At 49.7% G+C, this 24,318-nt stretch overlaps 2 protein-coding genes and 1 non-coding gene across 3 annotated transcripts in view; 2 read left to right on the top strand and 1 right to left on the bottom strand.

Annotated features, from left to right (window-relative positions):
* Positions 1–5,262: 5,262 nt before the first annotated feature.
* Positions 5,263–6,819, top strand: LOC119950002 (agouti related neuropeptide). Its single transcript, XM_038771867.1, has 3 exons — positions 5,263–5,416; positions 5,754–5,842; positions 6,640–6,819. Exons 1-3 carry the CDS (start codon positions 5,263–5,265, stop codon positions 6,817–6,819), a joined length of 423 nt encoding a protein of 140 aa, XP_038627795.1.
* Positions 6,820–8,387: 1,568 nt separating this feature from the next.
* ATP6V0D1 (ATPase H+ transporting V0 subunit d1) overlaps positions 8,388–24,318 on the top strand; it is a 98,012-nt gene continuing 82,081 nt past the window's right edge. Inside the window, exon 1 of the mRNA XM_038739891.1 lies at positions 8,388–8,547. Within this exon, the coding sequence (XP_038595819.1) occupies positions 8,418–8,547 (130 nt within the window). The 5' untranslated portion in view covers positions 8,388–8,417. The remainder of the gene's footprint in view (positions 8,548–24,318) is intronic.
* On the bottom strand, positions 22,511–22,648 carry LOC119920319. The gene has a single exon (XR_005448075.1). It is a non-coding gene; the product is annotated as a small nucleolar RNA SNORA7 (small nucleolar RNA).

Genomic DNA, 24,318 nt, shown 5'->3' with positions numbered 1-24,318 from the left:
TGAACAGTTGAAGAAACGTTAGTGTACTTGATTAAAGGGCATCCGTAAATCTCAAGCCTGTGGGTCCCACTGCAATCTGTCACCTCTGCCAGAGATGACGTGGACATTTGGTCCAATCTAGTAATGGCACTGCTTTACATAAGAAGATAAGAAGGCATGACAGTTTTCATTCTTTCTGTATATTGACTTTCTCTGGCATCACTGATTAGAAACATTACTGTTTTTAGATTCAATTCTTGATTTTAAAATTGGTTTTTGAAAATACAGAAATGGACAATTTATGTTTTGACGTTGAACTGAATTCACTATGACTCTGGCAATGATACTGGTGCAAAATCTGTCCTTGCAGGAATCTGGGGCTAAATAGAGGTACCATCTGGTAAGACTGCAAAAGAAGGGCTCTATGCAAACATGAACCATGAACCCAGGGCCCTCTAGTCTGAAGAGGTTGGGAGCCTCCTGGACTAAACTGGTTCTTGCATGGGCAGTGACACCAGATATGGGCCTCCAGGCTCCAGTAGCTTGCTCCCCCATCCTGAATGGCCTCAAAAATAGCTCGATTGATCATTCTGCTGCCCCAAGGCCCCTTGGCTGTATTCCCATACCTTTATGAAAATCACATCTCCTTCAGGAAGCCTTCCCTGACTAATCTGTCATTACCCCTCCATCCCCCCATCCTGCCTCTTCAGCACTTCTCTGTCACCTATACCCTTGAGTCCCCAGCTCCTCCCTCCTACAGCCCTTATGTACATATCTTTAAACTCTATTGTTTTCCCCAACCTGTATTTATCTTAGTGTCTGTCTCCCCCACTAAATGGTAAAGTCTTGATGGCAGGGATCATGTCTATTACATTTATTGTTCCCTCCCAGGGGCTTGGTACAGTGCTCTGCACAGAGTAAGCCCTCAATAATTACCATTCAGTGAATCAGTTCATATATATTGAGCACTTCTGGGATGCATAGTACCGTAATAAGCACTTGGGAGAGTACGATATAACAATAATGATGGTATTTGTTATGCATTTACCATATGTCGAGTACTGTTCTAAGCTCTGGGGTAGATACAAGGTTATCAGACTGGAGCCCATGTGGGGCTCACAGTCTTAATCCCCATTTTACAGATGAGGGAACTGAGGCACCAAAAAGTGAAATGACTTGCCCAAGGTCACGCAGCAGACAAGTGGCAGAGCTGGGATTAGAACCCAGGTCCTTGTGATTCCCAGGCCCATTCTGTATCCAGTAGGCCAGGTAGATACATTGAATGATAGATTGATTGATGACTGGCCTCTCCCTCAGGGCCCTCAGCTGCTCTCTAGAGCCATGGGGATACTTCTATGTCTATGCACGCAGGTCCAAATCCCAGCTCCTGCCATCTGGGTGGAGAAGCATTCAATCCAGTAGGCTCTGGGGTCAGAACTGAAGCAATCCCTTGAATTCTCCTTCTGGGCTCCAGGGACTTTGGTGGGTACTCACAAGGCGGGATAGTTCTGCCCTAACCCTCTAGTATTTGCATCAGTGTTGCCCTCTCCTAAAGAGGCTTGGCCTGTGGCTCCACCCCACAGAACTGGCACCACTAGTGAAGGGGCTTTTCCGGAGTTAGGGGGTGAGTCGAGGCCCGGACATCTTGTTCAGGGGGGATTCTCTGAAGCCCGCTGCTTGCTAGAGGGGAGAATTGACGGTACGGGCTGTACTTGTGGGGGTTTCTAGGCTAGAATCCCCAAAGGTCTCACCTGACCTATTCTCAGCCTGAACCAGCCAGGACATCCCCCACTCCAAACCTGTACGAGTTTTTTCACCCCCACAGTCCTTAGCTTTCTATACCCTTTAAGTATTCACCCTCACCATCCAGCATCTTGAACGCCATCCCACCCAAATCAGCCCTGAAAATAGCTGGGGTTCACTACCAAGTCCTGCTCTATGGCCTACGGGGTTTTCTTTCCCCTTCCGCAGTAGCGTGGCCCTAATAGGGGCAGGGATACTCAGAACTCAAGAGGCCCAGATACATCAGCTTACATACGAAGAGATGAAATGCATTTTACTAGAGTAAATGAGGCTTGAGTGTTAGGTAAATTCACCAACAGCAATTAGCATTCAACAAATTTATACCAGAAAATCATTCAGCCTAAGGACTAAGTCAAAATGACATAAAATAAATGACCTGGACTTTTCCTTCCCTAGACTTCTCCCGTATTAGGGTTCTACAGTCTAAGTTTCAGCGGCTCATCAGCTAGTCCAGCATTGGCAGCATGGTCTCTGTCTCTCTCGCTCGTTCTCCTTTTTCATGTGCTGTTCGTGACTTGTCTCACCAGCTCCATCGACGTAGACCCCCTCACCTTGGCATTTTCCTAGCAAGATGCATTGAACTTCCTGTCTCCCTTCTATTTAACTCTCTTCCCCAGTCCCAGAAAACAGTCCCAATTCCTAAACCGGTATTGGCTCAGCCTCTGGCAATATCACCAGTTTTGAGACTCTGTAAGGAAGCTTTTTGTTCACTTTAGATCAGGCAGATATTTGAGCCTGTGAATTGGCTTAGGACCTTCAGGCCCTCCCCATCCCTCTTGTCCTTAGCAGCCTGTTGACTAGGAGCCACTTCCAGGCCCATGGAAATTTTGGGATTATTTTGCAATACAAAGGCAAGTCTTTCCATATGTACATTCAAGTAATGGTAATATGCAAGATAAACAGAAGTTTAACCCCAAAGAGGTTTATCCCCCAAAGAGCCTTATCATTATAACGGATATTCAGGACCAGAACTACTTGCCATCTCAAATCATACTCCTGGGGATCACTCACTGGATTGTCCCCAGTCGGGGGATCCCTGAAAAATAGTGACCCTGGGCAGCTGTTTTCTCTCCCCCCTCACCCGCCCCCCAAGTAAAACTAGCTCTGCATAGCATCAAATGTTAATATGAATATGAGGACAATAACACTGTAGGTGACATGCGCCTGCCACTGGGAGACTGAAGAAATGCAGCCAAGAGCCTGGGCTTATTCAGTTAGATTCACACTCAGAACACAGAAGCCAAGGCCCAGGATGTATTTGTAAGATGCTTCTGATTTCTGAAATAAAAGTCAGGATAACCCCAGGGAACATGTCTACCAACTCTGTTGTATGTCTGCTTGCAAGGACTTAGTATAGCGCTCTGCACACAGTAAGTACTCAGTAAATACCAAGGCCGGGTTGGGGATTCAGGGGGAAAGGGCTCAGCTATCTCAACTCCAGAATTTTTAAATTTCTGCATTGGTTTCAATTCCTCCTATCTACGTCCCGTTTTGGCTTCTATTTGCCTTCCCTTTGCTCTAATTTCACTTCTTCTCAGGAAGTCTCTGGCTTGGCTTCCTTATTTCTGAGGAAAATACCTTTTTGCCGTTTACCCCTCCCAGGTCACAGGGAGACAAGAACTAGGATTTCTCAGTTTTATTCTCTCCAGTGAGCAGTTGGCAGGAGCTGTTAAATCAGTCAAGTGTTATTAAATGCCCTTGGTGTTCCAAGCACTGAAAGATTGGTGCCCTCAGGATAGGACTTAACCCGGGTGGTGTGAGTTGGGTGGCTGCCCAGGGCACAAAGCCTCAGGGGTAGAAAAGCTGGCATTGCAGTGTCCTGGGCCGAGCGGGTGAGGGTTTTAAAGCAGAACTAATTTGTGGTGCTGGTCCTTCCACTCCTTAAACTGCCCTCTCCCTTGACTTGGCCGGGTCCTGGGCTTAGCACTGCCCTGAATGACTGCCATGCCCTACCACCTATAGGCCTCTGTGTCAACCCTGGGAACGAGGAAGTCCCAGCCCCTTTGGGACCTTTCCCAGCTCAAGGCTCCACTGCCCCTCAGGGGCAACTCCAGGCAGCAGGAGGGAGTGAGGATCAAGGAGTGGGTCGCTACAGGGTGCGCTTAACTTTGACAGTGCGTGTGGTGGGGGGAGGAGGGGAAATCCCCCAGTTAAAACCTTAGTTCCCTGCCCTTGGGGAAGAGGCAGGGAGGTGGCCAGTTGGAGGGGAGGTGGGGGAGAAAGAAGGGAAATAGGTTCCGCTAGAGATATTAGCACTAATGAGGCAGGCGGCCTGGAGAGCTTTTAAATCTGCATCTGCTTCCACCAGGCGGCCTGCACTCTCCTGCACTCCTCGGATCCTCAATCAGGGGGCCAGTGCAGCCTGTTCCTCAGCTTCCAGGAAATCTTGTTGGGAGATGGGGCCCTGGGGATGAAAAGAGAGCAGCTTTCCCACCCCAAAAACAAGACCGTGACCATCTCCCCCACGCTCCCGCCCCCGCCCCCCCCCCCCCCGGCCCAGGAGCCAGGTTGAAACCCTCCCCGTAAAGTAGTTTTCTCCCCCACTGCCCCTGCACCATTTCCTGGAAGCGGGGGACAGGCTGCGCCCAGCCCTGATTGAGGATCCAAGGAGTGTGGGTGGGAGGGGTAGAACCTCTGCAGATTAAAATGCTCTCCGGGCTGCCTGTCTCATTAGCACTAATGTCCCCTGGGTTCCCCCCTCCTTCCCCCTCTCACCTAAGAGCCCATGCTCTTTCTGGCTTCTCTGAGCCCCCAATACCTCAAGGAGATGGGGAGTCCCTGGATTTTGTACCCCATTATTTGACTATCTGGCTCCCAGAGCTTCACTCCTGGGGGCTCCCCCACTGGACCCAGGTAGGGACAGGCACTCTTGGGGCTCTGGTTTGCAGGAGGATAATGGGGGCGGGTGGTAGGGGCTGCCAGATGAGGCCCTAGGGGTTACTCCGCCCCCACAGTACTCCAGCTCTCCTCTGGCTTCCCAGGTTGACCTAGACCCTGCTCTGTCATAGCCAACCCCCCACCTCCGGAAGAGCCCCTCCTGCCTGGGGACAACTTCCCCACCCTATCTACCCCTGTCCCAACACATTCCTGGTGGAGTCATGTGGCCAGGCTCTTCATTAGGATCCAGCCATATAAACCATGAGTGCCCTTGCTCCAGCCTACTGGGGATACTTCAGGGCTAGGGGCACGCACGCACGCGTGTGCGCACACACACACACACACACACACACACACACACACAGGTGAGCCCCCTGGGTGGCACGGGGGGAGAGGGGATTGCAAATTCAGTAGGGGATGGCCAGGGACATTTGCACCCTCAGTAGGATGTAGACGTGTGCCTAGGTGCCTAGGTGGGGGAAGGTACATGAGGTTGGGGGGTGGGCGGGGAATTTGCACCCTCGGCAGAGGGGAGGGTAGAGATGGGTCCAGGGCCTGAGGTGGTGCTGGACACAGGCCTCACTGGTCTCTCTAGGCTGTGCAATGCTGAACACACTACTGCTAAGCTGGGTCATGCTGCAGGGTCTACAGACCATTCAGACTATTGAGCCCGGACAGGAACACCTGGACAGCATCAGAAGGGCCAGTTACTCGGGCCTCCTGCGCACAGTCCCTGTGGCCCCACCAAGACTTCCAGGTCAGTGCTGGCCCTGGCCCTGGGGGAGTCAGGCCCCGGGGAGCATTAGCAGGTTGGGAGGGGGGTGGTTGGGAAGAGGGAGAGGAGGGATCCCTCCCAGCATGAGCACCCACTTCCTTGGCCAGCCCCTTCCAGGCCTCCCCTCTTCCAGCTTCCCGAGTCCCTGGCACCATGGACTATGAACGCCAAACTTGTGACTTCTGATCTCCTTCCACCCTTTTTTCTTTTGTAAAACCCTATCCAGGACCCATTCCCCCCAGTGCCCCCTGCTCAGGTTGTTTGTTGAAAGTCTAAGGTGCGGGGCCAGGCCCCTCTCACCCCTGTGCATCTGTGCCAGATGCTGTCCTGAGGCCGGAGCTGGAGCGGATGGCAGCAGAGCTGGCAAATGAAGAACTGATGCAGGAAGGCGGAATCTTGACACCGGGGGTAAATTGCCCCACGTGGCTAGGAGGCTGCTACCCCTTCAATCCAAGAGCTCCCTGGCCCCTAGAGCCCTGCACCAATGGGCACACACCCCAGGAGCCAAAAGGCCTGAGCAGTCCAGGGAAAGGGGAAGGGGAGCAGATTTGCTGGCAGGATCAAGGACATTATAGCCCAGGGAAGGGTCAGCGGAGCTCTAAGACAGGAGAGGGAAAATCTCGAGTCTCATTGGCTTTGGCCACCTGCTGGCCTCAGGATCCTAGGGCTGGAATCGAGGGCAGAGTCCTCAGGGCCTCCCCATGAACAGAATTCCCACTGGGGTTATCCAGCCAGGGCTTTAGTCTCAGTGGGGGTGGGAGGAAGAGAGTGGGGAGAGGAAGACATTGGCAGGCGTGGCGGCTCCCATCCCTGCTTTGAGCCTCTTTGGACAACATCAAAGGAGGTGGCAGTCAGGAAGCAAAAGCAGCTGCAAAGTGCATGCAGTGGTGGCAGCAAGCAGGAATAGTCCCCCGGTTTGCCCCTCCACCCTAAGCCCAGAGAGCACTAATGGGAGCAGAGCACAGGTAGTTTATGCCCGCGGGTCCTAGGTTTATTCTTGGCTTTACCATCCCCACTCTAGGAGGTGTATGTTGCGGGGTAAGACAGGTGATGCCTCAAGGGGCATATTGGCAATCACCGTGGGAACGCTGGGTCATTCATTCCTGCTCCGGTACTCGCCACCTCCTTACTCGGAAAGGGAGCAGGGGGGCTGGCAGAATATGCGCCTAGGTCGCATAAGGCTCCACCGCTCTTTTCCTCTTCAGGCGCTGGACCTACAGGGCCGAGAGGAGCGATCTCCCCGTCGGTGTGTCCGCCTACTCGAGTCCTGCCTGGGCCACCAGCTCCCCTGTTGCGACCCCTGCGCCACTTGCTACTGTCGCTTCTTCAACGCCTTCTGCTACTGCCGGAAGATCAGCGCCACCTACCCCTGCAGCCGCAATTAATCGGGGGCTGGAGGGAGAAGAAGGGAGGGGACCGGTTGTTAAAGTGCAAATAAAGGCTTCCGCGGTCAGCCCTGGCAGCGGGCAGCTCGGTCGGTGGTATTTATTGAGCGCCTACCGTGTACGGGACAGTGTACTGAGCGATTAGGAGTACAAAACTACGGAGCTGGTAGACATGTTCCGTGCTCTCTCCGGACCGAGGGTGGGACGACTCGGCCAGCGGTGAAGGCGGAAAGGAGAGGCCCGGAACTGCTCAGGTTACCGCCCTTCCCTCATCACGCCCAAACCCCATTCTAATGATCATCATCATCATCATCAATCGTATTTATTGAGCGCTTACTGTGTGCAGAGCACTGTACTAAGCGCTTGGGAAGTACAAATTGGCAACAGATAGAGACAGTCCCTACCCAACAGTGGGCTCACAGTCGAAAAGGGGGAGGCAAAACCAAACATACTACAAAATAAAATAGATATGTACAAGTAAAATAAATAGAGTAATGACAACTTGTTAAGGGCTTACTATGTGCACAGCACTGTTCTAAGCGCTGGGGAGGTTACAAGGTGATCATGTTGTCCCACCGGGGCGGGGGGAGGGCACAGTTTGAATCCCCATTTTACAGATGAGGTAACTGAGGCACAGAGAGGTTTTGTTTCTCTGTCTCCCCCTTCTAGACTGTGAGCCCGCTGTTGGGACCGTCTCTCTGTGTTGCCAACTTGGACTTCCCAAGCGCTCTGCACACAGTAAGCGCTCAATACGATTGATTAAGCGACAGCTGCCAGTTGGCGAAGCCGGGATTCGAACCCATGCCCTCTAGACTCCCAAGCCCGGGCTCTTTCCGCCGAGCCACGCCGCTTGCCCACCCAGCACTTGTCTCCCCTCAGCAACCCAGAAATCGGTGAAGCGGGGGGCCCGAAAACGACCCCCGGGGACCCTCAGCCTTGCGACCTCCTCTCCGGCCTCGGGAGTTTCTACGGGGCCCCAACGCCCGCCGCTGGGCGAGCGAGTTAAAGCGACCCTCCGCCCATCCGCCAAGCTAGCTCTCTTCCTCCCCTTCAAGGCCCTACTGAGAGCTCACCTCCTCCAGGAGGCCTTCCCAGACTGAGCCCCTTCCTTCCTCTCCCCCTCGTCCCCCTCTCCATCCCCCCATCTTACCTCCTTCCCTTCCCCACAGCACCTGTATATATGTATATATGTCTGTACATATTTATTACTCTAGTTTATTTGTACATATCTATTCTATTTATTTCATTTTGTGAGTATGTTTGGTTTTGTTCTCTGTCCCCCTTTTAGACTGTGAGCCCACTGTTGGGTAGGGACTGTCTCGGTATGTTGCCAATTTGGACTTCCCAAGCGCTTAGTCCAGTGCTCTGCACGCAGTAAGCGCTCAATAAATACGATTGATGATGATGATGACGGGCGAGCGCGCATGCGCGTTGGCCCGCCACCGGCCTCCCTCCCTCAGCCGAAGCGACGGGGCGAGTCGGAGGGGCGGGGAGCTCGCCCGCTCACGTGACGAGTCACCTGACCCGCGGGAGGGGGGGGGGTCACGTGCCCAACCGGTTCCCGTTCTCTCCCCTCATTGCCCGGAGCCCCCGCCGCCATGTCGTCTTTCCCGGAGCTGTATTTCAACGTTGACAGCGGCTACCTGGAGGGGCTGGTGCGCGGCCTGAAGGCCGGAGTGCTGAGCCAGGCGGACTATCTCAACCTGGTGCAATGCGAGACGCTCGAGGGTGAGCGGGGCGGAACCGGGCCTGGAGCCGGAGGGGACGGGGGCTGGGGTGGGGGAGAAGAGGTCTCCCCGACTCCCATACTGGCCCCTCCGCGATCACTGCCCAAGCGCTTAGTACAGTGCTCTGCACATAGTAAGCGCTCAATAAATACGCTTGATGATGATGATGATCCCCCGGGCTTGCCCCCTTTCCAGAGGTGGGGCTTTGACCCGCCACCTTGGAGGGCAGGGCCACCCGATTGGGGGGCCCCGGTCCCCGTCCATCCGGGAAGGCGCTGTCCAGCAGCGGGAGGGGGAAGGGTCGTCAAGGAAGCGGGGGGTGGGACCGGGACTGAACCCCGCCCCTCCTCCGCCCTCCTCTGACGTCGGTTTGGGGGGGTGGCCCAACCCCACTGCAGTGCTCAGGGCCCCGTTGCGGCCTCTGGACGGTCGTCTTTGCCCCTACCTTGCATCTGGCGTCGAACGGGGAAGGCTGGATTGTCTCTATATGTTGCCAATTTGAACTTCCCTAAGCGCTTAGTACAGTGCTCTGCACATAGGAAGCGCTCAATAAATGCGATTGATGATGATGATGAACAGGGTAGTCCGAAGCGGTTGGGACCCCCCCCCCCCCCCTCCAGCTGGGGTTGATTAGACGTAGGTGGCATCCATTAAGAAAAAAAAGCCCACGATGGGTTTTTTCAAGAAAGCTGTGGGGGGGGGGGGGAGAAAAGGACTCTGCAAAATCTTGTACATTTTGCAGTTTTGTGAATAGCCCCAATCTTGCTGCTTCCGTCAATGAATCTGTCTCGGTTACTGACTTTCAGTCTGACCTGGTTTAATGACCGAATAACACGACACACGTTCCTCTCCCATCAGGGTCCGCAGCCGTGTCCAGGAATCTGAGCAAGTGTCTGGCCTGCAACACGGTGGCATCAGTTCCTAGTTTCTCAGCAAGTTGGTGTGTCGGTGTCCCATAGGGGAAGGGTTTGATTAGGAGGAGACTTGGCCGTTTGCTTTCTTGGCTAGGAGGGTCATCTCCTTAAGATAGCCGCCTTCTTCCCAGCAACAGCATTATTGAGCTTCTGTTGTGTACAGAATTCTGCACTAGTGGTAGTCGAATTGTCCTTCTGTTCAGCAGTGAAGCTGCAGATGACAAGAGCACATCATTGAGTGCCCAGTGAGAAAGAATCTCTTGCACATGCTCTCCATAAAAATGCAGTATTGCACCTTTCTGGGCCCCTTTTATTGTGGTTAGCGTTGCTCAGACGCCAATGGTTGAGGGAAAAGGTACGTCCTACTACCGGCAGGACAGGCACTTTAGTTTGTTTCAGCAGTAATGGTGATGATTTGCGCTGAGCCAGCTGCACTGTCACCTGGTCCACCTGTGCCCAGTGACACCCATTGCGACATGGCTAGTAGAACGAATGTAGGCCGTGGTCACAGAACAGAATATCTGTGACACCTCAAGAGCAGCAGACAATACCGTTCCCTCCATCACCTATTTGGCAGCATTCAGTGACTTAGGGTTGGGAGGAGGGGGGCGGCTCTTTCATTTTCTTGCAAAAACTAGAGGAAAAGCAAAAACAACAAGAAATGAACAACATCTGCAACAGAAAAAAAATAGCTGTCCTATGCGCATCTAGGCAGAGCAGATGTACAAGCCAGGAGGAGCATCAGAGCTGGGTATACACAAGCAAGGGCAGGTGCTTTAGGGCACAGTACATTGTGATGAGAGTACTGTCTTTGGTCAGATTTGGAAGGCTTGAAACCAGCAATTGTCTGTGAAGTCACCCCACCATCAATCACCCCCCATCTGATGAGGAAAGTCAATCAGTATTTATTGAGTGCTTACTGGGTTCAGAGCACTGTACTAAGTGCTTGGGAGAGTACAATACAACGGAGTTGGTAGAGGCATTCCCTGCCCACAGTGAGCTTACGGCCCACACGGAGAGGCAGTCATTAAAGTAAATTACAGATAGGGGAAATGGCAGAGTATAAAGATATGTAAATAAGCGCTGTGGTGCTGGAGTGAAGATCAAGTACGTACCGGGTGGAGAGCCAAGTGCTCAGGTGACATAGAGGGGAGGCCAAATAGGAGAAATGAGGGCTTCGCTAGAGAAGGCCTTTTGGAGGAGATGTGATTTTTAGGAGTGTTTTGAAGGTGGGGAGAGGGGTGTTGTCAGATATGAAGAGGGAGGGGAGTTCCAGGCCAGAGGGAGGACATGGGCAAGCGGTTAGTGGCGAGATAGATGAGACTGAGGTACAGGGAATAGGTTGGTGTTAGAAGAGCGAACTGTGTGGATGTGGTTATAGTGGGAAATCGGTGAGGTAAGGTAGAAAGGGAAGAGCTGATCGCTTTAAAGCCGGTGATAAGAAGTTTGATGTGTAGGTGGATGGGCGACCATTGGAAATTTTTGAGTGGGGAGATATGGACTGAATGCTTTTTTCGCACAAATGATCCAGGTGACAAAGTGAAGTATGGACTGGAGAGGGGAGAGACTGGAGGCAGGGAGGAGACTGATTCAGTGGTCAAGGTGGGAAATGAGCGCTCGGATCAGCATAGTAGCAGATGGGATGGAGAGGAAAAGGAGGATTCTAGAGGTGGTAGCGAGAGGGAAGATTTTAGAGGATTTGATGACACTTGGAACGTGTGGGTTGCATGAGAGATGAGCTCAGGATAATTCCACTGAAACAAAGTGCATCCAGATTTTTGTTGTCATGAACCATCCGTCAGATTGCCAAATCTCCCCCAGGGCTGAGAAATTGGTCATGTATACACACAAATATATCCACTTGGCCTAGAATGCAGGGTTCTTGACCAGCCCTCCCCACTGACCTTAAGGAAAACCCAGGTTGTCGTAGTCATGCCTCGACTGATGCTGCCTGTGTACGCCCACCTGTTCTCACCAACACCATGTTGCACTCTGTCCATACAGATGTGCGTTCTTGAAAGAATGCTCCCTAGTTTTGGCTTTGCATTAAAGCCAAAATGCACAGTGGTGAGTAGGAGCAAAGAATAGAGGTAAGGGATACAGTCCATGCCTTCAAGGAGCCTTCAGTATAATGGGGAGAGGTAACACAAAGTGCAAATTTGCAGTAGATTCAAGAGGAAGGGTTTAGGTACAAGTGGGGAGAAATGAACAGACCAAAAAAGCAGCTAAAGAGAAACAACAAATAAAGTATTCCAGTGAATGATAAAGTGGCTCATAGGTGGTATGAGCAGGATGGTGAAGGATTAGTCAGGGAATGCCTGTTGGAGGAGGTAGCGTGGTAGGAGATTTTTGCAGGTGGGGAGGGATGCGATTTGGTGGGTTTGAATGAAGGGTAGGTGCAGTGAAGGGGCCAGTGCCTTCCTCCTTATGAGAAGCAGCGTGGCCTAGTGTATAGAGCATGGGCCTTAGAGTCAGAGGACCTGGCTTCTAATCTTGGCTCCTCCACGTGTCTGCCGTGTGACCTTGGGCAAGTCAGTTAACTTCTCTGTGCCTCAGTTTCCTCAACTGTAAAATGGGGATTCAATCCTACTCCCTCCTTAGATTGTGAGCCCCATGTGGAACAGGGACTGTGTCCAACCTGAATTAACTTGTGTCTACTCTAGCACATAGAACAGTGCTGGACACATAGTAAGAACTTAACAAACATAATAATAATAATAGTATCCTTTTCAGCAGATAGTCTCCTCTCCTCCCAGAATCTACAGGGCTGGAAGATGGCAAATCATTGGTGCCCATGGAGCCTCAAGTGACCCTGGCACCCAGGCAGGGTAGGAGGTGGGCCAAAGGGAATCTGACACCTGTGTCAAGGGAAACTCGTTTTCGGCATCTCCCAATCACTACCCTCTGAGAGGTGGGGAGGTTTTGCAAGTTTTGCATGTAGGGAGTTAGGAAAAGACATTCCTGCTATTATTCTTTCTCAGTGCAGCATTTATCACCCTCTCTTGTATATGCACTCACTCATGCAATGCCCACTCTCTCAGCAATGGGTCCTCGTTTCAAGGCCGATGAGAGTTATCGTGCGTAGAACCCATCCCTCCTCCTGGTCACTGCCTCCTCATTACTTATGTCACTCATGGTTTGGTCTCAGGCAGATTTTGAATTCCCTATAGCTGAGGTTGCCACTGTAGAAGAAGATGTTATGACCCAAATAAAAATTATTGGGGCCCATGGGGAATTAGCTACAGCTCAGCAGTGACACTAGAGTAATACTATCATCCAGAGCCCCATGTGGGACAGGCACTGTGTCTGACCTGACAAACTTGTATCTACCTTAGCGTTTAGAACAGTGCTTGACACAGAATAAGTGCTTAAAATAATGACCATATTAATGATCATAAACAAATGGATAAAACCTAGGTTCTGATATGTTTCATTAGCAAAAATAATTATCACACAGTGGAATAAAATTCAAGGCAAAGAACTTTTCTCTTAAAGGAAAACAGAATGCTTTTCCATAAAAGAACATTTGAGTTTTTAAAATTTGGGGCCTTCAAGAGAACCATGATATCCCTCAACAAGAAGAGTCAGTGCTGTTAGATTGGAAAGGGAAAATGGAATATATGATGAAGGAACAAATTTAACAGTATCATTACCTGATTTTTTTTTGGGGGGGTGGTCAACCCCCAATCTGATTTCCAGCAGAGTCACTGACTGGTAAGAAGAAAATGTAATCATTTCTTCCATTTGTCAGCTGGTCACCCTGGACCATTTTAATGGCCTCATAACCCAACTGCTGTATTTTCATTTCAACTCTCCATTTTCTGTGGCTCTAGGGAGCAGGAGGTGAAATCCTCAGAGAAACCAAGAACTCCACTGTAGCCCTTTTCCCTGGCTGCCCCCAAGGATTTGACTTGGAATCCTTGACAAGGATTTGACTGATTTGAATTTTAATCAATCCAATCAATTAATAGTCTTTACTGAATGAAAAGCATTGAATTCATCTAGTTGTATTTATTGAGTGCTTACTGTGTGCAGAGCACTGTACTAACTGCTTGGAAAGTAGTAGACTGTGAGCCCACTGTTGGGTAGGGACTGTCTCTGTATGTTGCCAACTTGTACTTCCCAAGCACTTAGTACAGTGCTCTGCACACAGTAAGCGCTCAATAAATATGATTGATTGATTGAAAGTACAATTCAGCAATAGAGAGAGACAATCTCTGCCCACAACGGGCTTACAGTCTAGAGATATGAATGAAGTACTGTCTCTATATGTTGCCAACTTGTACTTCTCAAGTGCTTAGTACAGTGCTCTGCACACAGTAAGTACTCAAATACGATTGAATGAATTAATTTCCCCCCATACTTCCTTCCTTCCTTCATTCAGTCATATTTATTGAGTGCTTACTGTGTGCAGAGCACTGTACTAAGTGCTTGGGAAGTATTAAGTATTAGAGGTTCATTCATTAATTCATTCAGTCATATTTATTGAGTGCTTACTGCATGCAGAGCACTGTACCAAGCGCTTGGGAGAGTCCAGTACAACAATGAAGAGACACATTCCCTGCTCACAGTGAGCTTACAGTTTAGAGGAGGGGGTGGCAGCTTGGTTGATAGTATATGGAATGTGGTGAATAAATCAGAAAAAGCTTCCTCGGGAAGGTGAAGGTTTTAGGAGAATTTCCAAGATGGGAGAGAGCTGAGGTCTGGCCGATAAGTGGGAGCAGTTCTCGGCCGGGGAACAGTATGATCAAGGGGCAGAGGCGGGAGAGTTGAAAGCGGGTATAATTAGAGAAGGTGGGAGCTTGGGAGAAACAAATACAAGCTGGGGAGTAGTATGAGAGGCAGCATGGCTTAATGGATAGAGCATGGGCCTGGGATTCAGAAGGACCTGGGTTCTAATCCCAGCTCTGCCACATGTCTGCTGTGTGACCTTGGGCAAGTCACTATATATATCTATAATTCTATTTATATTGATGCCTGTTTACTTGTTTTAATGTCTCCCCCCCCCCCCCCCCCCCCCCGACTGTAAGTCCGTTGTGGGCAGGGATTGTCTGTCTTTATTACTTAATTGTATTTTCCAAGCACTCAGTACAGTGCTCTGCACACAGTAAACGCTGAATGACTTCTCTGTGCCTCAGTTTTCTCATCTGTAAAGTGGGGATTAAGAGTGTGAGCCCCATGTGGGACAGGGGCTGTGTCCAACCTGATTAACTTGTATCTACCCCAGTGTTTAGAAATGTGTTTGGCACATAGTAAGCACTTAACAAGTACCATTATTTATTATTATTATTATTATTAGTGGGTTGAAGAAAGCTGATAAATAAGGTAGAGCAAGGTGATGGAGAGCCTTGAAGCCAAAGCGAAGAGGCAGAGAGAGATGGGCAGCGGAAGAGGTGTGCCAAGCGACCTTTCAGGAAGATGATCCCGGGAGCAGTCTGGAGTCCGGAATGAGGGCGGAGAGGCAGGGAGAGCAGCCAAGGAGTCTGATGTGGTATTTGATACACGATGTGCTGAGAGTTTCAACCAGCGGGGTGCCTGTTTGGGTGGAGAGGAAAGGACAGATTGGAGAACATTGTGGAGGAAGAACTGGCAGGATTTAGCAGTTAATTTAATATGAGGGTTGCATGGTAGTGAGTAACCAAAGATGACACAACAAGGTTGGATCTGGCTATGAGGAGGTCGTTGGTGACATTGGAGAGTGCAGTCTCAGTAGGGTGGATGAAGGAGCTGAAAACCTGATTGCAGAGATACAAGAACAGTGCTTTGCACATAGTAAGCGCTTAACAAATGCCACCATTATTAAGAAGCATGTTCTGGAGAGGAAGTGGCGGCAGTGAGGTGTATATAACCATCTGTAGGAGTCTGAACAGGAATAGGTGCAGGGAAATGAGACAGTAGCTAGAGGTTGCAGTCAGAGCCAGGGAAGGCTTTTTTTTTCCCCCTTTCAGTGTAGGGGATACTTGAATGTGTTTTGAAGGCAGAGAGGAAGGAGCCAACAGAGAATGAGGGGTTGAAAATGGCTGTGAAGGAGAGGATGAGAGTAGGAGCAAGTATTTTTAAGAGATGAGTGGGGATGAGATCAGAGGCACCGGTAAGGGACACAGGATTAGAGAGCAGGCAGGAGATCTCTTGAGAGACAGCAGGGAAAGAGGAGAAAGAGGAGGGTGGGGCTAGCAGAGTGGTTAGAAGGTGAGGGAGGGTCTTGGGGAAATTCAACCTGGTGATTTTTATTTTGCCAACCAGGTAGGTGGTGAGATCATCAAAGGTTAGGGAGGGAGGCACTTGTTGCAGGGGGGCAGGGGCGAATAGGAGAAAGATGAAAGATCTGCGGTAGTTGGTGGGGGCTGCAGGTGTGACATTCAGTGACAGAGGAATAGACTAGTTGCCCTGTAAGAGAGAACTGAGTTGGCTTAGTATGCCAGAGTGAATCTGAAATGGCGAAATCTGCCCAGTGCCTGGATTTTTGCCAGCTGCATGAATGCAGGTGTGGAGGATGTGGACTGGGTGGTGGTGGTGGGGTATTATGTGACCTTAGGTAAGTCACTTCTCTGTACCTCCTTTTCTCATCTTTAAAATGGGGATTCATTACCTGTACTCCTGCCTCCTTAGGGAGCCCCATGTGGGAAAGGGACTATGTCCAACCTGATTATCTTGCACCTGCCCCAATGCTTAGTACAGTGCTTGGCACAGAGTAAGCTTTTAACAGAACCATAATTATTATTATTTCTTTTAGGGTGTGAGTAGATATAATAAGTGGTTTGTGAAGCCCTGTTTCTCATATTTCCTGGTTCTTATGCTCGTAGTCTCCAAGTCACTTTGGAGTCTTCTCTCTTATTCCCCACTCCCTCAGCTGTACCTAATGCCAGCCCTTTCTCACTCAGCAAAGTTTCCCAGATCTCACAGGCCTAACTTTAATCATTTCACACCCTGACTTATTTCAGCAGTCTCCTGTTTCTCCCTCTTCTGGTCCTCACCCTATGTCCTACAGGTGGAATCACCTTCCTCATAGTGGTTCCGAGTTGCCGCTCACATGAAATCCAAATTCCTAGACTGGGAGTTTTAAGGGTCTTTACAGCTTAAAGGCATCTCAGCTTGGGGCTTTCCACTTCAGCCAGGAAAACCTGTCCAATGTCCCTGTAATTGTGACTGTTGTGCCTGAGTATGTGGCAGTCCCCGCATCCTGGATTGCTCCTCCTTCTCCTCCTTGCCAAAGATACTTCAACACTCTACAAAACCTCCATCATCTCAGTAAAATTTCTCCAAGTGAACCCCACCTGACTCTGTATTTTAATGTCTGTCTCCCCCTGTAGACTGTAAGTTTGTTTTTTTATGGTATTTGTTAAGCATTTACTATGTGCCAGGCACTCTCCTAAATGCTGGGTGAGATACAAGTTGATCAGATTGGACACAGTCCATGTCCCATAGTCTTAATCCCCATTTTATAGATGAGGTAACAGGCACAGAGAAGTGACTTGCCCAAGATCACAGAGCAGACAAGTGGTGGAGCCAGAATTAGAACCCAAGTCCTTCCGACTTCCAGTCCTGTGTTTTATTCACTAGACCATGCTGCTTCCTTGTGGGCAGGGATCCAAGCTTCCAACTCTGTTGTACTGTACCATCCCAAGTGCTTAGTACAGTGCTCTGCACACAGCAAGCACTCATTAAATAACATTGATTGGTCACTTTTATCCCCTTCAGCTACCCCCTGGCACTTTGTATCTATCTGTAATTATTATGATCATCATCAACAGTATTAAGGGCTTCCTGCTTACAGTGCACTGTTTTGGGAGTTTGTGTCAAACTGAAGTAAAGTGACCTGACCCCTGCTATTAGGGAATTTACAGTTTAGTGGGGATCACAAGTTGCTGCAGATTAATGTTGTGATTATATTAAAGAGAAGCAGCATAGCCCAGAGAAAAGAGCCACAGGCCTGGGAGTTAGAGGAGCTGCTACTTGCTTGCTGGGTGACCTTGGACAAGTCACATGACTTCTCAGTGTTTCAGTTTCCTCATCTGCAAAACAGGGATCAAACATCTGCTCTTTCTCTTTCATAGACTCTGAGTCCTGTGTGGGGCAGGGACTGTGTTCGATCTGATTACTTTGTTTCTACCCCAACACTTGGCATATAGTAAACACTTTTATTATCATTATTATTATGTGTACTCACAGCTTAATGATAATAAAGAGTGGTGTTTAAGCACTTACTGTGTGCCGAGCACTATATTAAGTGTTGGGGTGGAAGCAAGCTAATCAGGTTGGGCACAGTCCCTGTCACAAATAGGGCTCCTGGTCTAAAGGGAAGGATTGCACAGGTATTGAAGCATGGCTCAGTGGAAAAGAGCACGGGCTTTGGAGTCAGAGGTCATGGATTCAAATCCCAGCTCTGCCAATTGTCAGCTGTGTGACTTTGGGCAAGTCACTTAACTTCTCTGGGCCTCAGTTCCCTCATCTATAAAATGGAGATTAAGACTTTGAGCCCCCCGTGGGGCAACCTGGTCACCTTGTAACCTCCCCAGCGCTTAGAACAGTTCTTTGCACATAGTAAGCGCTTAATAAATGCCATCATTATTATTATTGAATGTCCATTTTAGAGTTGAGGAAACTGAGGCCCAAAGAAGTAAAGTGACTTGCTGAAGGTCACCTGGCGGGCAAGTGGTGAAATTGGAACTAGAACCTGGGGTTCCTGACTCCCAATCCTGTGCACTTTCCACTACCTCCCAGTAGCTAAATAAATCAACAACAAATACACTGATGTGAATAAAAATAGGCATCAGGTGATCTTTGGAATGGCAGAACCAGGAAGGTAGAGAGATTAATTGATGAATGCCTGCCGGAGGAAGTAGCCTTTAAGGATTTCGGATAAAGTGAGGGCCATGGTGTGCCAAAGCTGAGTAGGGAGGCCATTCCAGGTTTGGTGGGAGGGAAGGAAAATATGAGTACCTGGTTGGTGGCAGGTGAGTTGAAAGAAACAGTTACCAGGTTTGAAAGGAGCAAAGCATAATCTAGGTTTTAAAGAGAGAAAAAGGTCGTTGGAGAGCCGTGAAGCCTATGAGGGAGGAGTTCTTGTTTTCTAGGAGAAGCAGCAGAGAGTTATTGGAGAGTTTTGAGTAGGGGAATGATATGTTCTTTATTGAGCTCTTGCTATGTGCAGAGCACTGTACTAAGTGCTTTGAAGAGTTCAAGACAACAGAATTAGCAGACATATTCCCTGCCCATAGTGAATTTATAGTCTAGAGAGATGCAGAGAAGCAACGTGGCCTAGTGGATAGAGTACAGGCCTGAGAATCAGAAGGACCTGGGTTCTAATCCCATCTCTGTTACTTGTCCGCTACATGACTCTGGGCAAGTCACTTCTGTGTGCCTCAGTTACCTCATCTGTCAAATGAGGTTTAAGACTGTGAGCCCCCTGTGGAACAGGGATTGTGTTCAACCTGATTAGCTTGTATCTCGCCCAGAGCTTAGAACAGCACCTGACACATAATCATAATAATGATGATGGCATTTGTTAAGCGCTTACTATGTGCAAAGTACTGTTCTAAGTGCTGGGGAAATACAAGGTGATCAGGTTGTCCCACGTGGGGCTCACAGTCTTAATCCCCATTTTACAGATGAGGTAACGGAGGCTCAGAGAATTTAAATGATTTGCCCAAGGTCACACAGCAGACATGTGGCGGAGCCGGGATTCGAACCCATGACCTCTGACTCTAAAGCCCGTGCTCTTTCCACTGAGCCAAGCTGCTTCTCTTAGTAAATGCTTAACAAAGACCATCATCATCGTGCAGTTGTAGGAAGATCAACTGAAGAGGAGAGAGGCTGGAGCCAATTAGAACCATAGGGAGATGAAGATATTCCAACCAGGAGGTGATGAGGGCTTGAACCAGGGTGCTGGTTGGAAGAATGGGAGAGGAAGGGGCAGATACGTGGAAATCTTTGCAAAGGATGAATCATCAGTTCTTAGAGACCGACTTACTATGTGGGAGGTGAATGAGGGAGAAGAGCCGAAGATGACATCAAGGTTTCAAGCTTGTGGAGCAGGGAAGGTGGAGTTGTTGACAGTGATAGAAAAGTTGAAAACAAGAGAGAGCTTAGAAGGGAAGATTTTATTTTTGGTGAAATGAAGTGGCTCTGCTTTTGTTGTTTGTACTTGTCTTTATTTTTGATGTTTTCTGCCTCTGCCCCGTGCTTACAGTCCTATAGGCTGAGTGCACTGTGGGCAGGGAGTGTATCTACCAACTCTATTTAAGTTTTTCCAGGGAACCCCATCTGACACTGTAATCTATTTTACTATCTCTCTCCCCCTTTGGACTGTAAGCCTTTTGTGAGCAGGAATCCTGTCTGCCAACTCTGTTGTATTGTCCTCTCCTAAATGCTTAGTACAAGGTTCTGCACACTGTAAGTGCCCAATAAATGTCATCGGTTGGTATGGCTCACAATCATTCACCTTGCCTCTTTCTGTTCCTTAGAGAAGAAATGTTCTCTGTCCAATTGGGCCTCCTCTCCTGTTCTGCAGAAAGACACTGCAAAGGTTTCAGGTTTCTGGGCTTGGGTTTCCAGGTAGATGCGTCTCTCAGTAGTCAGGTGAATGAGTGTATTTCTTTTCTTTTCTTTTTTTGGTTTTGCAAGTCCCACTTTGGCATCGGGTTGATCTGCAGGAATTGAGGAGGGGGAGTGCCCCTCCGCCCCCCCGGGAGATGATGCATCTTCCAAGGCTCCTAAGCTTGGGCCGGCGATGGCTTTCTGGGAGGGAAAGGTTCTGGTGGGTTTGGATTCCCCAGGGTGAGCTGAAATAACCAATGTGCACATTTATAGGTTCTGATAGCCAGGTTAGTGCTGGGCCCTGACTCGAGCCTCTTTTTCGTTCTCGCCAAGAGAGTCTTCTAGACTGTGAGCCCACTGTTGGGAAGGGACCGTCTCTGTGTGTTGCCAATTTGTACTTCCCAAGCGCTTAGTACAGTGCTGTGCACACAGTAAGCGCTCAATAAATACGATTGATTGATTGAGTGTCCTTTCTGTGCTGGAATGCTTCTGCCACACTTTTTACCTAGCAAAGTGTGTTACAGGCACCCCTCACTTTGTCATCCCAGCTTATATTATTTTGGCAAGTCACCGATACATTAGGGGACACACTTGCGTAGTCACACAACATGCTGTGTATAGTTGTCTGGTTACCACCATCTGTGATATAAGCCAAGTGACGTTGCTTTAGTATGGCAGCCGAGGTCGATTGCATTGTCAGGACGAGATAAGTACCGTATTCCCTGTATCGTTGAGATTGTGTCTCCTTTGTCATTATGAGGTAAGAAAACCAGGAAAAATACATTTAGGTGATTGGACTTTTTTGACCTTCTGGTTCTCTGCCACTTCATGCATCACAATCATCGTTATTGCTCTGTTTTTTGTTTAAAAGTATTTAAAACTTTTACATATGTCTTTCTTTGTGGGCAGAGAGGGGAAATGTTCCTAGAACCTAACTCTCCCCTCTCCCTTTTACAATCTCCTGAGGAAATGGGATTTGTTTAACATCATGTCTCTTAATCCCATTTTTTGAGACCTGAACTACATTGGGCAAGGAGTAGCTGTATCATTCTCATCTAATATATGCACTCAATCCTGAAATACGGGAGGTGTGATCTTGCAGAACCCCGCATTAAGGAAAACTCATGTTGTAGCAGTCACTCTGTGCTCAATGTTGGGCATATGTGCACAGTTGATCCTGACACTGTGCTCTTTGTATCGGAAGTCTGCCATCATATTCCATTCAAAACACATAGCGAAGAACCATGCCCTGGCCTAACTGATTGGATTGAGTATTCCCTGGCATCTGGTGCTGTACTGGGGGCTGTGAGGAACTGTTGGGAAGGACGAAGTCCCCTGCTCATGGAGAGCTGACAGTCTTGAGTCCTGCCAACTGCCCAGTCAAATGCCTTGCCCCCAAGGGTGCTCAGCATGGGCCAGTCTGAGGTGAGTTATTCTCCCCACTACGGATGTGAAGCATGAGGCCCACGGAGGACCGTGGACTGACCCAGGGCCACTCAGGGAGTTAGTGACAGGCTAATAGGGATGGGAGTGCTGAGGGAAGAAAAGTAGGACTGACGCTATTGGCATCACGCAGGGGTTGGGAACAGCTGGCCTAGCGTCTGGCCTTCTTTCCTGATGAGAAAGCCTGCCCTGGGCCCTGAGACTAGAATGTTGACCCAAACTGGACCTGGCCTATAGGCCTTAGTCCAGCCCAGCCTACAGTCTGGGCTCACACTGGGCAGTGGAGCGGGAACTTAGACTCAAGCCCCCAAGGAGTAACCTGCACCTTCCTTGTGCCCAGCTACCCCCAGGGAGCTTCTGGATACTTTCTTCTCATAAGCCTCCCTGAACTGACCTACTGAGTGGAACGAGCACAGGACTTAGAGTCTGACTCCATCTAATTCCAGCTCCGCCACTTGCCTGCCTTGTGACTTTGGGTAAATGACTTAAATTCTCTAGGCCTCAGTTGCCTCACCTGTAAAATGGGGGTTAAATCCCCATAGGCTGTGAGCCCTAGGTGGGACAGGGACCGTGACTGAGCTGATTGCATTGTATCCACCCCAGCGCTTAGCCCAGTTCCTGGCATAGAGTAACTGTTTAACGGCTGTTATCATCACCATCATTAGTAGTAGTAGTAATAGCAGTAGTATTATTATGCTGCTGCCAGATATTGTAGCCCACATTTTAGATGTATTTCCTGCATATGGGCAGGAAAATATCTGGAAGCCCTTATCTGTGCCTTCCCCTGGAAACTAGGTTAGGCCTTTTCCTGCGCTGCCCCTACCTTGTCTTATGCTGTCGAGTCGTCTCCGACCCATAGTGACTTCGTGAACACATCTCACCAGAATGCCCCGCTTCCATCTGCAATCGTTCCGGTAGTGTATCCATAGAGCTTTTGGGTAAAAAAAACAAAACAAACAAACAAAAAAAACTACGGAAGTGGTATGCCATTGCCTTCTTCCATGCAGTAAATTTGAGTCTCCGCCCTCGACTCTCTCCCATGCTACTGCTACCCAGCACTGGTGAGTTTTGACTTGTATCAGATGGCCTTCCACTCGCTAGCCACTGGCCAAGCTAGGAATGGAATGGGTATGTCTCTGCTTGGCTCTCCCTCCCTTAGCCGAGACTGGTAGAGCACTGGAAACTCTCCAGGTGTGATCCTGAGAGGGGGCCCTGCCCCCCCACTCCAAAATAGGTTGGATTTAGATCCTTAAGCAGGGGTCGGGCCAGGCCCTTGAGCTTTGGCCTGTGTAGGGCTCTACTAGGGACTGCTGTGGATTCTTGAACCACAGTTGGAACTTACAGTGGGTGAAAGAGACCCTGGGCAGCCCCTAAAAGGGTTGTTTTTGTCATGGGCCCCAGCATTCAGGCAGTGACCACCTCCAAATGTATTGGGGCTGCTGGAAATCAGTACATGGCAGGGCAGAAGCTTTGGGTCTCTCTTGCCTTCAGAACCTCATGAGCGAGAAATGGTTTTTTTGTTGGGTTTTTTTTTTTTTTTCCTCTCATTACTGTGCTGCCGATGCCAGGTACAAGGTGAGTTTGGTCCAAGGCCCCTCGGGGACACTGGGGGTCTGGACTCTGGCCAACAGATGCTGCCATCAGTACTTGCCCTGGGGTTGGGGGTGTGCTTTTCCTGAGCAGCTTTTCCATCATGATTTGCATGGCAGCCTGCCCCCATGGTGGTGGGATTGACCCTTGTCGGTTCTGGCAGGATAGCCAGATCATCTCCTCTGACTGAACTGAATAGCATTTGGGGAGCAAGCTCGGGACCCCACTTCCTGTCTCTTCTTTCCAACATCCCTGCTAGCTAAATGGCCGTTGCAAGCCCAACCATTGGAGATCTTCTCCCTGCAGTGTGTATGTAGGAAGAGGAGGAATGTGTTCCTCGGGAATTGGGCCTGCTTGAGAGGGAACTCTTTGGCTCATTGTGTGGCAGCAGGTGTCCTCAGGGCAGAGGTGGGAAGGGGTAACAAGGCTGCTTGGCAGGGGGGCAATAGTGACTGGCAAAGTCCTGGCAGCCCTTACTGTTGGGGAGTGTGATTTCTGCCTGAGTGACTGATTTAGATGGGGGAGGAGGACCTCTTCCCAGGCCCCTGGTGTCAGGCAGCTGGGAGAAGTGATTGAGCTGGGCCACAGTGATTGAAATAGTGTGGGGTTTGGGTCAACTCACAGAGGTTTGGAGTAACAGCCTGTTATTCTTGGAAAGGAGTTTCTGAAGCCATGTGTTCCCCATTCAGCAAGAGCCCTCTGACCTTGGCTCTCAAAGCTTCAGTCTGGGGCTGGTCAGATAACCTCTGCTGGGCATCTCTCATGGCAGCTTTGAGTTTGAGCGGCAGCCTTGGCAGTACCTAGGATATGGACTTTAGTAACAGTTATGGCATGTGTTAAGGACACACTGGATGCCACCAAGCACTGTGCTAAACTCAGGGGGCAAGACAAGGTTATCAGCTTGGCCCTCTCCTGTATGGGATTCATAGTCTGAGAGGGAGGGAGAGCAGCAATCTCTCAATCAGTGGTATTTATTGAGCACTTACTGTGTGCAGGGCACTGTACTAAGTGCTTGGAAAAGTTCAGTACACGAAGGGTTGGCTGACACAGTCCCTGCCGCCAAGGAGCTTACAGTCTAGACCAGTTTATAGATGAGGAAACAGATGCTCAGAGAGATTATGACCTGCTCAAGGTCCCCCAGAAGGGCAGTGGCAAAACTGGGACTAGAACCTAGGTCTCCAGACTCCCAGCCCTGTGCTTTATCCACTAAGCTACTGCTGTTTCCCCTGCAGTGACCGCCCCCACCATCCTCTGCAGGTATGGGTGTGGAATTGAGGGCACAGGGATAA

Source organism: Tachyglossus aculeatus, chromosome X1 (genome assembly GCF_015852505.1).
Source record: "Tachyglossus aculeatus isolate mTacAcu1 chromosome X1, mTacAcu1.pri, whole genome shotgun sequence".
In the NCBI taxonomy this organism is placed as follows: domain Eukaryota; kingdom Metazoa; phylum Chordata; class Mammalia; order Monotremata; family Tachyglossidae; genus Tachyglossus; species Tachyglossus aculeatus.
This window is presented reverse-complemented; position numbering and strand designations above follow the sequence as displayed.